At 32.0% G+C, this 18,318-nt stretch overlaps 2 protein-coding genes across 4 annotated transcripts in view; both read right to left on the bottom strand.

Moving 5' to 3' along the window:
• The window catches only part of LOC140445459 (microfibril-associated glycoprotein 4-like), a 30,555-nt gene extending 24,067 nt beyond the window's left edge, over window positions 1–6,488 (bottom strand). Inside the window, exon 1 of the mRNA XM_072537488.1 lies at window positions 6,333–6,488. Within this exon, the coding sequence (XP_072393589.1) occupies window positions 6,333–6,395 (63 nt within the window). The 5' untranslated portion in view covers window positions 6,396–6,488. The remainder of the gene's footprint in view (window positions 1–6,332) is intronic.
• Window positions 6,489–14,066: 7,578 nt separating this feature from the next.
• Window positions 14,067–18,318, bottom strand: part of LOC140446797 (microfibril-associated glycoprotein 4-like) — a 76,221-nt gene continuing 71,969 nt past the window's right edge. For all 3 annotated transcript variants that reach the window (XM_072539385.1, XM_072539388.1, XM_072539386.1), the window contains exons 5-6: window positions 17,353–17,583; window positions 14,067–14,332 (exon numbers count right to left, since the gene is read on the bottom strand). In XM_072539385.1, coding sequence (XP_072395486.1) covers window positions 14,163–14,332; window positions 17,353–17,583 — 401 coding nt within the window. In that variant the 3' untranslated portion in view covers window positions 14,067–14,162. The remainder of the gene's footprint in view (window positions 14,333–17,352; window positions 17,584–18,318) is intronic.

Here is an 18,318-nt window from a genome sequence, read left to right as displayed (position 1 = left end):
ATGAGTATGTGAGTTGGTGTCTTTTCCTTGCTTTTTTTTGGTTTTTTGGATGGAGCATCATTTGGTTTAACAAACGGGTCTAGACTTGGCTTTTCTGAATCAGCATCTTGCGCTGGAGGAGGTGTGATTATTTCTTCCAAACTGCGTTTTGAGCTATTTTGTGTAGACTGGGTTGTATCTATATTGATGATTGGTTGTACGGTTGGAGTTTTTGAGGGGTTAGTTGGAAGTATTTGGGTAGGTGTGGATTGCGAAGATGTTTGGGAGTGAGGAGTTTGGTTATAATTTTCAGAAACTGATTCTTGGGTTGTTTTGCAATTTGCTGCAGTATGGCCTTGCCTTTTACATGAAAAACATACCAAGGAATCTTGTGACAAAAAAATCCTATAGTTGGTGTTATCATAATTTATTAATATGGATTCAGGTATTGAGGAAGGTGGTGGTGTGATAAAAATTTGTCGTCTAAAACTATAAACGTGGCTGAATTCCGGCAAACCGGCACTTATCTTGAGAAATGACATGGGAGACATGGTTTTAAGGCCCAATTTTTTAATTTCTTGATTTAGTAAAGCATGCGGAATGGTGGGACAAACGTTTGACAGAATTGATCTTTCTGCTGGAGTGACGAGTTTGCGTGCTTGGACTCGTTGATTATTTATTTCGATAAACCCTCCATAATTATTTATAAAATGTTCAACAATGTTTTTGTTTGCAAGGTACATACACACTCTGTTGTTAGAAAGCCGTGAGGAAAATAGAATATTTTTGGGCTCGATCAACATTCCTAGTGGAATCAAGTAATCTTGAAGTTTTAGGTTTTCAATAGCTGGGAATATGATAGCTTGATATTTGGTAGGGAATTGTTGTTCAATCACAGCAGATGAATAAGTTTTAGTATGGTTTTCCTTTTGGGAGCTTCTGTAGTCAGAAGTCCCGTCAGTTATATTTAACATCTTTTCTTTAAATTTAAAATTTAATTTAGACCTGAAATACGGACCTGTTTTACAACATTCAATTTTATCATGTCGTTATAGATAACGAATAAACTTGTTTGGAGTTTTTATATCGACGAAGTCGACTTATGATAAAAATAATAAATTCCTGTGAAATGACTCTGTTTTATATAATTTTGAAGAGTACTTACAGGATGGAAGAGAACACACTCTTATGCACTTATATTGATAAAATAAAAAAATTTTTGATCAATAACTACTATATAAATAACAGTTTTTGTTTGGAGCTGACAAATTCGCACTAATTAGTATACCTGTCAGGACCGAACTCCTGATACCTACTTGTCAATGTAATAATTACGAAATGGCTATTATCCCGGTAGATGTATGTTATAAAGTTAAATTTAGTAAATATATTATTTATTATAATTTTTGTGTATTTCGATTCGTGTAGTATTCGTAGGGAATATGATTAATAAAAATATAATGAAAAGAAGATTAAAAAGTAATCTTAATATTATTTGTACAATCTGCCAAAATAATTAATTTTGTATTGCATTTTGTGCAAAGCGGCTTTCGTACCGGGAGATCCTGCCTTGATAATATATTTATCCTACGACAAATAATTGAAAAGCGCGTCGAAAGAAGTAGAGAGACCCATTTGGTATTTATAGACCTTGAGAAAGCATATGATAGTGTCCCTTTATGTTTGAGGTCCTCGAAAGGTCCGGATTGGATTCGACGTATATCCGAGCGATATATAAATTGAACGAAAATGCAGTTAGTTGTGTAAAAATTGGAACCAGAACCTCAAATGAATTTAAAGTCACTAAAGGCCTAAAGCAAGGATGCTGTTTGTCACCGACACTCTTTAAAATATACGTCCAAGAAGCATTGAGGAATTGGAGAAATAAATGTAGATTTATGGGCATCGAAGCGGGACAAGAAACTCTGTATACATTGTTGTTTGCAGATGATCAGGTGGTGGTTGCAACCGATGAGAAAGATATAAATTATATAAATCGAAAATTATTTGAAGAATATGCCAAATGCGGGCTTACTGTAAACATAAGCAAAACAGAATATTTAAAAATTGGAGGAAATACCACACATCTGAGGTTTGAAAACGCAGTCATAAAAGGCTGCAACCAGTATAAATATCTAGGAAGCATCATATCAGCAGATGGCAGAGTTAAGATAGATGTACAAAGCCGAATAACCCAAGGGAAAAAATGCATACTAATACTGAATTCATTACTGTGGTCTAATAAAATAAAGATGCATACCAAACTTCGCGTATACAAAGCAATTGTAGAACCAATTACCACATATGGTGCCGAATGTTGGACAATGACAAAGAATGAACGAGATAAAGTAGACGTTGTGGAAATGGATTATCTTAGAAGGTCATGTCGAGTATCGAGAATGAAAAGAATCAGGAATGAGGAAATACGAAACCGTACAGGAATTAGAGATACTCTTTCAGATAGAATACAAGGAAGGCAATTACAATGGTATGGTGACGTGATGAGAATGGAGGAGGAGCAGTGGCCAAAGAAAGCCTTAATGTATGTTCTGCCAGAAAGAAGGAACAGGGGAAGACCACCAAATTCCTGGAGAAGAGAAATTACAAAAACAATGCAATCTAGAGGCTTAGAAGAGGGAGATTGGAGAGAAAGGAAAAGATGGAGGCTGAAATGCGGGAAGCGGCAATCGCCGTAGGACCCCCGTTATATGATGATGATTAATTTTATTCTATTGTCACATAGCAGCAGTGTCGAACGCGGTTATACTTTTAATGGGTGACCGCTATGGAACCACGTAGCTGTGAAAGACCTCGTGTTGTTGCTTTACTTTTTTTTTAATTCTTGGTATTATTTTAAGGACTTTTTGGAAAAAAGTTGTAGTGAAAAACAAAAAAATACAAAAGGAGTTGAGGCAAATGCGTACTATCCGCGGACGACATTGCCCTAATAACAAAAAGACCAATAGAAGAGATATGTTTAAAAGACACGAAAGAAGGTCTGGTATGGTCTGGAAGTAAATGAAGAGAAAACAAACTATGAAGATAAGAGGAAATAAAAAAAACGGGTGTGGCAGTCTAGTGGGACAAGTTATACTTCTATACACGTGTTCGTCGTTACAAATTTATGGGAGTTATTCTGCACAATCATTACATATGTAATGCTATAGGTAAGAGAGAGCAGAAAGAGAAAAAGAATTAGGTATATAGGTATATGGTGCATCGTTTGCTGCATATAAACATTTGAACTGTAATCGGAGTTTAGTAAGTAAATGAAGGATTGAATCAATATTTTAATGAAAATATATAATTTTATTTTCATATTTGTATAAAAGAAGTTGAATCTGCAGTAAAATTTACGCAGTAATAATGTTGCCGATTCACTCAATATTTACGAGTACACACAAATGTCCAACGTCGAACGCGCGTATAGAAGTATAACTTCAAAAAATGTTTGTGGAAGATAAAAATAAAAAACCAACAACTCGGATTATGTTGTAAATTTTCATTTTATTTTAAAATTTAGCATTTTTGCATATATTACATATATTTAATAAGACTAACGTGGGGTTTTTCAAATATTTCAAAAATAAAAAGGAAATTTATATTGGGATTCGAACTCACATACACCAGCGTATAAACCAAACACGTAAGAAATTTGCCAATTAGACATGACACTAACGTATTATAAAATTGACAGTTCTCGGTCATACAGTGATTTATTGTAATTATTATTCTGAAATAAAAAAGCCTAAAATTGGGACAGTTTTGGAAAGTATCTATCCCAGACAAGGAATATAATTTTGAGAAAGTTGCACTGTTCGATTATTTGAAAGTAACGTTAACAAATAAAAATTGAGAGATTCAAGACATGAAAAAAAGAATGACGAAAGGTAGTAAGAGTTGCTGAAATTCCAAATAATATGCTGAGATCAAAGAAAATATTCAGAGGAGCAAAAAGAAAAATATATACAACGGTTATCCGACCAAGTGTGCTTTATCCTAGTAAGACCTGGATTTTAAACAAAACCATAGAACTCAAGCTAGATAGATGGAAGCGATAAAAAGAATATATAGAGGTATAAACGATTATCATATCTACACAAGAAGAACAAGTAATAAAATAATGCTAATATATGTACAACAAAAATTTTAAACTTGCGAAAGTTCAAAGCATAAGATAGCTCAGGCACTCGTACACCTAGCTAGAATGCAGAAATAAAGAGTCTCCAAAGCAATAATAAATACTGAAGCTGGCACTAAAAGAAAAAAAAGATGATCACAATGAAAATGAATGTAATCGGTAAAAGAAGACTTAGGATTGTTAGAAGTACAAAACTTGAGAAACTTAGAACAAGATAAAAAGAAATAAAAGAAAACCATTCAAACCATGGGCGGTTTTTAATGTCAGTTATGCGCTCGAAATTAATGTTCAATAAAATTAGTATCAGCTCGACGGTAAAAATTTAATACCTTGTGATTCAAGTGCGCTATCAACAAAAATCAAGATGTACTTTAAAGGTAATGAGTACAGATTTGTACGCAATTTTTGTATTTTGCGGCAAATAAACTTAGTTTTTATAAAGGCGTTAAATAAATAAACGTAGCGCAATTTTTTCAATTTTTTTTTATTCTCATCAGATCAATACAATTTATCCCTTCTATTTACCATCCACTAGAGATTCACGATTCACTCTAGGAGTACTAGAGCCTAATATTTACAATTTATAGCATGACATTTTAGTTTGAGTTTTGGCAACAAATGTGAGGCATTTGGAATATGCTTAAAAAACGCAAAATTTAAACTTTCTTATTAAAAACAATATAAAATATTTAACAGTACTTTTTTTTATTACACTAGGAAGTTTTTCATAAGTACTTAACGTCTGCTACAAATTACACCCAAAATCGTCTTCTTGTAGGCATTTCCATGACGGGCGATCGTTTGTAATGTAAGAGTTTAAATTCTTCGTTTTTTAGTCATATTTTAATGCCTCTTATTTATTGCGATAACTTAAAATCTAAATTTAATGTCTTACGTTTTAAAGAATATAATCTAGAAATAAAAAATTTCACTATGACTGGTCAATTATAGTGATAAGTTTTATTGACCTCATGATAATTGTAAAAAATAGCAAAAATCGCGCAACGCTTATTTATTGAACAGATTTAGAAAAACTTACATCATTTGTGACAAAATACAAAAATTGCATACGAAAGACCGCTTGCTCTCCTTTAAAATGCAGTTTGATTTTTGTTCATAGGAGACTTTGAGCCAAAGATATCGAATTTTTACCGTTTTATTGAACATTGATTTCGCGCGGCGCAACTGACATTTAAAATCGCATGTCGCTTCAAGCATTGTATTTGGGAGAACGGTTCACTCTACGCAGAAAGTAGTAAATAAAATTTTTGTTTAAAATTATCTCAGCCCCATTTTTTATTTAAAACTTTTTATTACGGCGTAAGCCCAGAGATAAAAGCGTAAACTTTTGGGCATCTTTTTGAGTCACAAAATTGATATTCTCGGCAAATTTCAGCTTGATTGTATAATTTTAGGAGTCAAATCTCTCACGACTAGACTATTAAGTCAATAGGGTTCTTTGTCCATTTATTAAAAATAACAAAATATCATTTGACATAACGAAAATTCCGAAAATAATAATATATAAATATATCCTACAATTTAATCTATAATTTGCTAGACTAATTTATTATTATAATAAAATTTAAATAGAGAAAAAGTACTAGTTTGGCGTTAGAGCTGAGAGACTGGCAATTTCGGCTTTCTAGATAATTGTGTTTCAAAAACTTATATGAAACTGATCCGGTTTAAGCTTTATAGAAAAAATGGGGGTCAATCCTGTGACGCTAGTCTAAGAAACTGAAGATTTTTAGCTTTATAGATCCAAAACATTGGCAAATTGGCTAAAAAGCAGGATTTTTCAGCCTTGTAGAAAAGAAGACGGAGACACTAAAATTCATTAGCCTCAGAAGCGCCACTAAGCTAAGTAACCGGTTTATCCTACGACATATGACAATTTAAGATATTTTAGGCGACAATTGGAAAAATATATAAAGGCTGTCGTGTCATTAAAATTTTATAGTCTATTTTTAACAATAATAAAATGAGGAGGAATGGACAGCAATATAACATAATACGAAAAATGTGCCAAAAATCGTTAAACATAGAATGAATCAGAATCAACAGAATGTCGGTATAATTTTAATATATGCCAATGATACGTAGTATACAAAGAAATAACAATGGAGTCGTTATCTAATTTTATGAAAATCTAAAATAAATAATTTGAAATATAATAACACTGGTTAGAGAATACAATAAACTCACTTACTTTTTCTGACAAAACGTATTCACCTAAGTAAACACATAAGAGCAGCACTATATACGACATCATTGTGACTTACTAAGCAAAAATCATATAATTTGGTTATTTATAATTTTGATTACACAGGAAAAGAGTTTCACAATTTATCATTCTAATCTATTTAACACCCACTAACACTAGATTTCTAGGGTTTTGTTATCTTTTATGCGGATTTTTTTTATTATTGTTATAAAATTAAAACATGTAAATTTTTTTTATTATCAACCTCGCTGAATTCCTGAATTTCAAGATAGTCAAATCATTAGATATTGTAGTATCATTCGTTATTTAAAAATTGTGGGCAGACAAACTTTACGTGGGAAACATACCATCCTAAGTCACACTCTCATAATTTTACAGGAGGTGTACTCAAACATTATATTTGATGTTTTTTCGGAAACCGATGAGTAATTAATAATTGAAGCGAAAACTATTGTCGATATTTACAAATAGTATTATATTATATAGTTTACTGTAGTATTAAGGAAGTTTAAGAAGGGTTTAAAGATAATAAAAGAATGGACTTTGGGATATATTACTTCTAAATTATAAAACTCGTTATATTTACAATACCCGATACACGTATACTAAGTCCGCAGAAATTGGTTATCTAAGTTAAACAACTTGTCATTATTTTCTTATTTATTTTATTTGGGTATAATTAAAACGCAGTTTGAAAATTACGCCTCAGGATTATCGTTAGGTTAGGTTACGATATGCTTCATTATTATCGTTAGGATACTAGGATTCTTCGTTTGAATGAGGCAGATTCTTATAAAGTCCATAAGATTACCTTTTTTTTGTTGATATAGGAATCAATTGCATATTCATTTGTGGTAAAGTTTCTGGCAAAATGATACCTTGTCTTTTATTTCGTCTTAAGTCAACCATTCGAAAAGTGTCACTGCTAAATGAAGTTGTATATTAATGATATCCAAAATTTTCTCTGGTAATTTGTAAGATCACTGATTTTGAATATGAAATGACTCTCTGCCAGTATTTTTTTTTCCGATTAATAAATAATGAACCTGTTAAAGAATATAAGCATCCAAAAATTTTTACTTTTGAAATCATTGAATTACATGTTCTCAACTTCATATTTACTAGAACACTGACGACTAAATTGTTGCCAGTCCCAGGTTGTTAATTTAGATAGACGGGGTAGTTTTTTCCATTTTCTTTCAATATTAGCGTGTACTTAATCAAAATCCATATGCGTGTGTCCCTTTTACAGAAGTTGTTAGCCCATTTAGTCACACATTTGACGTCAGATAAAGAAAGGTTTGATCAGCCCACTTTAAAATTCTCGAAGCAACTTCATTTTTTTCTCTGTTTGCTTTGGTTTCATCCTACATTACACCATACGCAGCACTGTTATATTCATCGTATAAAGTGTAGTTCAAAGTCCATAATTTTTGCTTGTAACAATTTACACAATTGTCCAAAAATGGCGTTGGAAGGCACTTTTATACATCACCAGTCAGTACTTTATGCTTAACATTTGCTTTTGCTTCGGTCACATCGACAGATTTAAATTTATTTCTGAATTCTGCTACTTTAAGTGCGCTTTTTTCTCATTTTCAATAAGTTGTTTGTTAGAATCATTATCAGTTGCTCGTATTTTAGCTGCAAAATATATTGTAGTCGTTGCAAGTGTCCACTGATGGGAATTTAAATATTAAATGGAATTGTTTTTTAAATATACCGCGATACATCCAGAGCTTTGCTATGACCTCAGTAACATAATTATCCTGTTTTTTCCTGTTGTATAATTTATACATTTTTTCAATATTTAAATCAGGCCACAAATAATTCTTTTTGACCTTTACCGATTATAGTGACACCTGTATTTCAGAAAAGATGACATGATACCACAAAATCAATAATTTTTTGTTGTTGTTGTCTTACTATTTGGCTCACGAGTGCCCCTAAGATCTCGTTGAACCATGCCTCCATCCAGCCGCTTTAATAAGTAGTCATTACTACTTATTGTAAAATAGTTAACATACTACAGTTCCAACACCCTAATAACAAAAGAGTAAATTAATGTATTTGTTCTTAGTTTAGATTCAACTCATGAGCGCAACCTATGTCGTTCTGTAGGTTTCGTTTGGACACCAGATAGTATCAATTGTACTCATTTCAATATTTTTTGAAATATCCTTTTCTCTGAGCTTCAGATAATTTTAAACTACATTTCATACGGCAAATTTTTCCGCACGACACTTTAAGGTTTTGCAAAGAACATTCTACCCTAGGCAATAGCATAGGATATTTTTTCTTTTTATATCCTATCTGCTTTATTTTTGTTACTAGAGAATTGGAATTTATAGTCCCTTCTGCTATATTAGCTACGGAGCCTAGAACAGCATAAGATGTACATGGAACACCTTCTGATATGCCGGTAAATTTAAGGAAAGCCTATAACCACTTTTATCTGAATCAATATCTGAATCTGGTTGATACTCTTTATCCTTTATTAAAATCATCGCTGTCACTTAAGAAAGGTCGGTACTTACCACATAATTTGTTTATGGTGCTTTTATGCTGCAACACTACCTGCAAGATATTTCTGTTACAATGGAACCAGACATTAACGAAATAATTATTAATAAAATGTTTTTTACTAAAATTTAGGAAATGCAGTAAACATTTCAATTTTATGTTCTCGATTGACACAAAAAAAATAATAATTTAGTAATAAAAACTTACGTTTTTGTAGTCTGGCGTCTGTGTTTAAAGACTTAGGTGTATCGGAAAGCAATAAATGTAAAATCCTTAAAGTTCTTTAACGAAGAGGCATTGTTAAAGAAATAAAAAACAATATAGACTCACTAAATACCTCCTCTTTATTTTTTTTGGTTCGAATTAACTGAATTAAATACAAATCTTTTAGGTCCACCTAAAAACATCAAAACACCAGAGTGTCATTTTTAAGGGGTGTACAAGTCTCACAGGCTAAATTAAATTAAATTGCTTGCTTGATTCGTAATTTTTCATTTAAAGAAATATAAGTTTAAGTTCAGATTTTGATTATATACCTCAAAAGCAAACTGGACATAGTATACGTAGTCCCGTTTAATTTTGTTTCTAAAAAGCGTTTGGTCTTTTTACGTTTGAACTGTTCGAACTTCGTCTTGTTCTTCTTCATTTTTGTATGTAGATATGACTCTGTCTGCTTTTCAATGTGCTCCAGTAAGTTGTCGTTTTACCGTTTTCACGGTCTTCCAACTAATAGTCTACCTATTGGGAACCGTCTCTTGTCGTCTTTACTACTTTATTAGTTGCCGTTTGGCTTACATGATCGTATCGTTTTACCCTTCCAATTTTTTATCCAGTTCTTGATGTTCTTCACCTTGCATCTACGTCGCATATCTGTACTTCTAGCTCTGTTTCATAGTGTTTCACCACCAATTTATCTAGTATTTTCATCTTTGCTATTTTTAACATCCTTTTTGTCCCCTCTATGTCAGGTCGTGTGGTCTGTCACGTATTTCGTTGTGATCTGATGATTTTTTTATAAAATCAGCCTTAATTTGTTTCCAATATTTTTAATTCTCCATATTGTTTCATTGAGGTAACCTGCGGCTGTGTTCCTGCAAATCTTATCCTTAATTGAGTACCCCAGGTTTTTTCTCTTGATCTATAGAGCTCTGCGTACAATTCTTCGACTATGGTAATATTGTTTCATTTCTGTTAATATTTTATTTCTATTTGACTTTCTTCTACAACTCTGTTTCTTGGTTTGTTAATTTCTATTGTTCCCTTTTGTACGCTACACTTCAAACTTTCATGTCCTTGTTTTGCTCTATTGTTTGTTCAGTTTTTTTACTATTTAATTTCTTATGTATTTCTTATAACCTTTGTAATTGTCCTATGTACTTTATTTAGCGCTTCTTTGCTTATATTGTTATCTCCTTTTATCTGTCGCTTCTAGTCTATAAGGTTATTATTAGTTTGGTCAATATATTACTGTCTGTAGTATTGTACATTCCAATGAACTACCAATATATATTTCGAAAATCTGAATATTAGTTGGTTTTGTCCATTTCTATAGTTTCCTTCTGAAGCTATTTTCTCGTGGCATTTTAAATTAATTACTATTTAAATGGGAATAAGTCACAATTAAAGGTTAAAGTACGTTTCAATTTCCACTTCGGAAATCGTTCTCAAAATAACATTCGTAAAAACATTAGTAAATTAAACAAATTTTGTTTTTTTTTACTTAGTGAAAAATTCATCTAATAATTTAATTTTGTCTGACTCATTTATATTGACAATTCAGACATACACTATACATTTTAAAGTAGACGACTTTAAAATGATATTGCCAATATTGTTGAGTTAAAAGTAAAGTTCGTGTAACCTTCTGGCTAAGGTCTAGTGTTAGGGTTTTCAGGTCGCGCAAGCGCCCCTAACATGACCTAACGACTACTTTCGTAGCCGGAACCGACGGCTTTACGTGCCCTACGAAGCACGGTGGCAGCTCAGTTAAATTAGAAATTTTAAATTTTTGTCGGTGCTGGGATTCGAACCCAGGCCCTCCAGCTTGTTAAGAAAGTAACATACGCTGCCACCATTGTTAAGTTGCGCTCCTGGGACGACTTTACTTATAAGATAGTTCATTCGATTACATGAAATCAACTTTAACTTGGGAATATCCTGTTACTCAGCCATCCATTCCAAAATTAGACATAATAAGCTCAGTGGAGAAAATATCTCAATGTTTACCAACCCACGAAAAGGATGAATACAGAGTATTATGTAAGCTTAAATTGGAAAAGTCTATTAAAATTAAACAAAACATAATCAAAGAGGAACTAACGCTATAAGAACTTTAAAAAATGACGACTCATAATCATCCTACCAGCAGACAAGGGGAATGCAACTGTGATAATGGATAAAGTTCAATATGAAACAAAATTAAAGATCTAATAATAACGGATCTTATACAAAATTAACAAAGGATGCAACAAAGCCTTTGGAAAACTGGAATTGTTTAACAAGTTATAAGAGAGAAATAATTACATCTCATTACAGTAAGACCTCTCATTTTTATGGAGTACCGAAAATTCATAAAACGAATATATCACTTAGACCCATTTGTAGTACCATGAATTCTCCTTGTAGTGAACTATCAAAATTTTTATTAAATATTTTAAAACCATTTGCAATAAAAATGACACATTTATAAAAAATACACACATTTTTTAAATAAATTATCAAATATTGAATTTAATTCAAATAATACTTTTGTAGTTTTGACATAAATAGTTTATTTACGATGTGCCTTAGATAAGACTTTAAATATAGTCAAAACAAAATTAGAGAGTGATGATACATTGGCAACTAGAACAGACTAAACATATCGGCTATAATGGAGTTATTAACATGATGTACTGATAATACATATTTTCAACTAAATAATGAATTCTCTAAACAAAATTTTGTGCTAGCAATGGGCTCTAGTTTATCTCCATTATTATCCGATATATTATGAAAAATTTTGAAACAAATATCATTTCTAAACAAATTTAAACCCACAGTATGGTGGAGATGTGTAGATGATGTATTCTCAATATGGCCTCATGATCAGAGTTGTTGAACACATTCCTAAATGATATAAACGATAAAGAAGAGACAATAACATTTACCATGGAAAATAAATTTAATAACTCACTACCTTTAATGGATGTTTTAATCTCTAAGAACGATACTGGATATAAGACTCGGGTGTATAGAAAATCAACACACACCAACAGATATTTAAATTTCAAATCAATCATAATATTAATATTAAAAAGGGAATCATTAAATCCTTATACTATAGAGCCAAAATTACTTGTTCTAACGAAAATTCGTTCTTGGAGGAGAAACATTTGTTAACATCTGTTTTATTAAAAAATGATTATCCTTTATCGTTTATAAATAAGGAATTTTTTACAATCAATCGAATAGAACAGAACAACTTAAAACGAGATCCTACAGCATACACAAGGAATAATACGAGGAAAATAACAATACCGTACATAAAAGATTATCAGAAAAACTTAGAAGGATAGGAAATAAATTGAACATTTCAACAACATTCAAAACAACAAACACGTTGAGATCTATTTTGTCCAAAATCAAACCTAGCAATAAACAAGAAAGGACAAAGAATTGCATTTATAAAATACCTTGTGAATGCGATCAGTTTTATTTAGGTGAAACATCAAGGCCATTAAATGTTAGAATAATTGAACATCAACTTTATATTAAAAATAGAGAATTTGATAGATCTCAAATATGTAAACACGCATAGGATAATGAACATAGGGTTCGATAGAATAATTCAAATGTAGTCCTAAAAGAAACGGATGGTAAAAAACGAAAAATCAAAGAAGCGGCTCTAATTATGCTAAATAAGACCAATTGTGTCGCAAATTCCTCGGCAGAATGTAGTAGGATCTGGTTACCCATATTGAAAGAGGAAGTTATTAAAAAGAAAATACCAGTATTAGTTAGTTAGTAACATATAGAGGATACATCATTTATGATTTTTAAATAACAAACATATAAAATCAGAATTTGGTGTTTATTGAAGGTAAACTAAATGCACGACCAAATACTTACCATGTCGGGATAGTATTATGAGGTTTTTGTCTGGTTTTTCCCTCATAATTTACTATGGAATCACTAGCAGGATAATTTTACTCTCATCATGGCATGTGTTTGTCTTTTTAAACACGAATTACATGCTATGATTTTTTCTGACGGATATTCTCAAGTTAAAGTTGATTTCATGTAATTGAATTGTGTTTCGAAACTATTTTACGGATTTAATATCAGATGTCGCTATTGCGTCCGTTTCAAAGCCATTTTATCGTTGCTTCACAAAGACAGGAAAAGATTAATTTTCACGTTGAGAAAGCCTATGAATAACTGTTCTGATGAGCTTTATTAAAGCGAAATACGTATCAACAGATACATAGACTATTTTTGCGTGAAAGGAAATCTTGACTGTCTTTAATTTTATTTTTGAATGAACTATCTTAACCAAGAGAATATTGAATACATCAAAAATGAAAACGTTGAGGTCAATAACTGGATAAATAACTAAAACATGAAGAGGTAGAATAACGAACGAACGAATGAGAGGTCTCTATAACGTACAATATACACAACATTATTGGGATGCATGCAGTAGTAAGATAAATAAAATGGAAGGAGCCCAGTGGTGTAATTTGTAACAAAATTATACAAATAAAACTTAAAAGAAAAATTTTTGTAAACTTTCACCACAAACCAGTCATAATAAACGAAGAAAAATGAATATATAAACCGAAAATGGAAAAGCTTAGATATATTACTGGTTTATCGAAAAATGGTAAAATTAAAAATTGGAATATTAAAATATAATCTAAGGTTAGTACATCTAAGGTTGGTACTAACTGATCCCAAAATCTAAGGGAATATGGTATAAGAGCATACGCACTTTCATCTTCCAATAATATTTGCTAATTTTAGAGTTTCTGGAAGCAGTAGAAAAAGAAGAAAAAAAGAGGATCTAATGGTATGCTTAGACAGAAAATGTAGGTATATAATGATGAGAGAAATATCAGAAAAAGTTTCATTAAATAATAAAGCTTGCAAGTAATTTTTTTTTATTTAGACACATATGTTATATTGAAATACACAGTTCTAAAAAATATTATTATAATTCTACAAATATTGTCAGATACCTATTAAAATCATCAACTGACTATAAGGCAAAAATAATAAACTACATTAGTCTACCTAATACTAAATATTATTTTATTCTCCAATCGGTCTTATCAACATCCTTGATCCAGCTAAATTAACATGTTCGTTTCTTAAAGCATGCCAGGTAAGTCCGTGAGCTTCGTATGTTTTTGGAAGTACCACTGTCATAAATTTTCCATTTAAATTACTGCTATGGCAATTCACGTACCACCAAGCTCCCTCTAAAACATGTTATCTTTATAAAAGCAATTATTTTAATTTAGTTATTGCAGATGCAGCTTATACTGCCGTCCTAAGAAAAAACACCGCATGTACAAAAATTATGAAAATTTAGTTGGGCGCGAAAATTAGATCTAGAGAGTTTATATTACATGATTATTTAAGAAAAGTACTGTATTTTTAGTCCCAAATTTATAGACAGAAAAAACATGCGTGGAATTAAGGAAAAACCCCTCATCTACATCATTACTTGCCTGCAGTTACTGTGTTTATTCTAAGCAATACGCAATTGCGGTGTTTTTGCTATGTTATTGGTACGATTTATCACTTTATTCATTATTATCACTTATGTCTGCAAAATTGATTAAGAAACAATAAAATTGTTGTACATAAGTTAAAAAAATTCAAGATGTTGTAGACATATTCATTGAATTTAAATTTATTTTTGATAAACAACATGATAATTTAATTTACCAAAGAGTAGAGTTTTAACTACATTTATATTGTTTAAAATCTGAATGTATGTATAACAAATAAAGGATATCCTTTACAGGCAGATGTAAAACAGAAGTAAACTTACAGTCAACATGGCTCAAAAGGTACAAGCACAACTTTGTACTGAGCAACCTGAATCTAACCTTACCATTCTACAAAATATTGACTTTTCTAAAAAAGAAAATGAGAACAGCTCAGGAGAAGAAAATGAGAAAAGGACAAGAATGGATACGGCGAAAAATTGAGGATAGTTTAAAAAAAAAGAAAGCAAGAAAAAAGAAACTCAAAAAAAAACATTTAGTCAAACCGCCTTGCAACATACAAAAGTTTAAATTAAAATGTTTACAAAAAATATCAGAAGAAAAAAGAAGTGCTAGTAATAATCTGTATTGGCATCTAAATTGGATGAAGAAAAAAAATCTTCTTTCTTTGGGTTGACAACTGCTTAGGCCAAAATAAAAATTGGACTTTTTTAACTTTCCTTGTATATATTGTAGCGAGTTTAAATAAAACGAGCGGTTCGAATTTATATAAATATATTTATTTATAAGTTTACAGTTCGGAACTCTCTTATCAACTAAACTCTACTCCTAACATCGTTACATATGTATATATACCAAAAGTATTATGTTCTAGATGGTTCTGGGATAGTCCCACCTCTAATTCGTCTCATCGGAACCGCATCAAAAGACGGGCGCTATTACAATGCCAATTCTTACGTTTTCTAGATTCATCCTTCTAAGAATTATGACGTATCGGAGATGGGCTATTTCATTACACTGCTCCCCTCTTAGATCTGAGCGTCCCGATCAGCAACTCCAGATGTAGGCCCAGGATGGCGAAATCTACAGAGCTCTCTAGCTCTGCATGAACTCCTCAAGAAGAAATAACAGTCTACAGACTTTGAAGGACAAGATCTCTTCGGGTTAATACAACACACAGTAATTTGTACGCCGGTTTCTCGGAAGATCACTTCAAGCATGCTTCTGACAATCTTCCAGTCCATATTTTCTAGTGCATGGCCTATCTTGGGTAAGGCCAAATTCTTGATGTCATAATTGCACACGATTTTCTTCAAATTAGTTAGAGCACGCCGTATATCCTCGTAGTTTGCCTTGTTTGTATACGACTTCCTGGTTACCATATACAGCAAAGATCGAGGACCATCTTCTAATCTCAGTACTCTTCCAACTTTGGGCTGCTAGTTTTTTAACTCGTCTAAACGACCGAACTTCGTATAGAATACAGATGAGAATCCTTTAGTCATCTCAAGATCTTGGGCAACACAGTAGGCTAGAGAGACGATATGCGGAACACTAAAAAGATCCTGCTGAACTTCTGTCGTCACTCCGAATCTAGCACTCTTTCTGTCTGCGTAATTTGACATAAATTTATTAAAGCTTGGTCGCCGGTCATCTTTGATCTCATGTTGAAGGGTTCGTGCTTCTTCGTTTCATTTGAGCCAGTATATGGTGCAAGACGATTTATGTGAACTACTTTTGGTTTACCTTTCGGCAACTTCTTAATTCGGTATATTACGTCATTTATTCTCTTTTTAATTGCATACGGACCTTCCCATTGTCTTTGCAGTTTTGGAGACAAGCCTCGACGACATTGTGGATTATAAAGCCAAACAAGATCACCTACTTCATAGCTTTCATTCTTGCGGGCAAGATTGTGTTGTCGGGCAAGTTCATCAGTGTTATTCATTCGTAACTTGTTCTTCGGAAGATCTGCAGCCAAACTCTAGGTCGCAGGGTAAACGAACTTCACGACCTAACATCAGGCAGGCTGGAGTCTGGCCTGTAGTTTCATTCACGGCCGAGCTGTAGGCCATTAGGAATAAATGAATGTGATGGTCCCAATCTCTTTAAAGTTCTAATAAAACTTTGGACAGGTGTTTACCCATTGTTCGGTTCATTTTTTAGACCATTCCATCTGATTGAGGATGCAGGGGTGTCGTTCTGGTCTTATTGACACCAATCAATTTACAAACGTTTTGGAAAAAGGTTGACTCGAAGTTTCGGGCTTGGTCGGAGTGGATCTTCAAGGGAACACCAAATCGGCTAAAGAATTCTTTAACAATTACCTCTGCAACGGTAGCAGCTTCTTGATTTGGTATCGCATAGGCCTCAGTCCATTTCGTAAAATAATCCATGGCTACCAGGATATATTTATTTTCATCATTTGTCTCTGGAAGTGGACCGGCAATGTCGATTACTACTCTTTCCATAGGACTACCAACATGGAATGATTGTCCTGCATTTCATATCTGAGTGCATTCACGAATCATTTTTTAACCAAAAAACCTGTTTTCTTTCTACAACTCTACAACCTTCTATTTTGCAATACACTATAATAGCACACTGATGGCATACGTTATAGGTAGTTTTGTATCCTGGCCGGTCCTAACAAATTGATTTGTGGCTTTGAAAAAAATAATACCAAAGTAAAATATTTACTAAAATTTAAATTGGGAGTCCAATTTAAAAACAAGTACTAGTTAATGTGCTAAGAAATTACTTACCAAATATTTGTGCGCAATTCCCACCGTTTTTATCCTGGTCCACATCCAAAGTTGTAAATTTTGCATTCAAGTGATGCGTTAAAGAATCTCCTGCATTTCCCGAAAATCCTTTAAGTTCACTTAAAACATATCCATCTTTTTCGGATCCTATTGAGAATGCTTTGTATTGGGCATAACTTTTAGTTTTATTCGTTTCAGTTATTTCTATCAAAAGCTCATTTATTTCAAATGCTAAAATATATATTAGATTAATAAACACGTTTAAAAAAATTGCTGTACTTAAAAACCACTATTACGTAAAATAAAAATTATTATAAAATATACTTAGGCTTAATAAATAAAATAACGAAACATTTTAACTTTACGTATTGAACTCGACAAGAAATCATTTTATGGCGAAACAAAAAAAATATTGCAGTTATATTCATACTTTTCTTAGCTTTAGATAAAATTCCCACAGTATATTTTATATTTTTTTATAAAAAGAACTTTAAGATGCCTATCTGCTATAGATGTTGGCGACCATTAGCCATTTTCATATTTTCTGCTGGTCTAAATAGTTCAGTGATATGTAAAAGTATTTTGTAAGAACACAAAGCTAGAAAGGTTTTCATTCGCACAGGCTTCTTTTTGATGATCATTTTCCTATGCGTGTTTACATATTTGAAATCTATCAAACTCTCTATACCTAGTTTAAGATAATAAGATTAATCTTAACTGATTCTTATATTTAGCGGTCTTTGATTTTTTACCTAAATAAAAATAATCCCATTAATAATGTATTTTATAAATACAATTCTTTGTTCTTTCTTGTTCATTGTTAGGTTTAGTTTTAGATAAAATAGATCTCAATGTGATTGTTGTTTTGAAAGTTGTTGAAATGTTGAATTTATTTTCTATCTTTTTATTCGGCGACATAGTTCGGCGTATTTTCCCATGTTAAATCTCATAAGAAATCGCTAAGGT

Source organism: Diabrotica undecimpunctata, chromosome 7, assembly GCF_040954645.1.
Source record: "Diabrotica undecimpunctata isolate CICGRU chromosome 7, icDiaUnde3, whole genome shotgun sequence".
NCBI lineage: Eukaryota > Metazoa > Arthropoda > Insecta > Coleoptera > Chrysomelidae > Diabrotica > Diabrotica undecimpunctata.
Note: the sequence above shows the minus strand (reverse complement) of the source record. Positions and strands in the feature narration are given on the sequence as shown.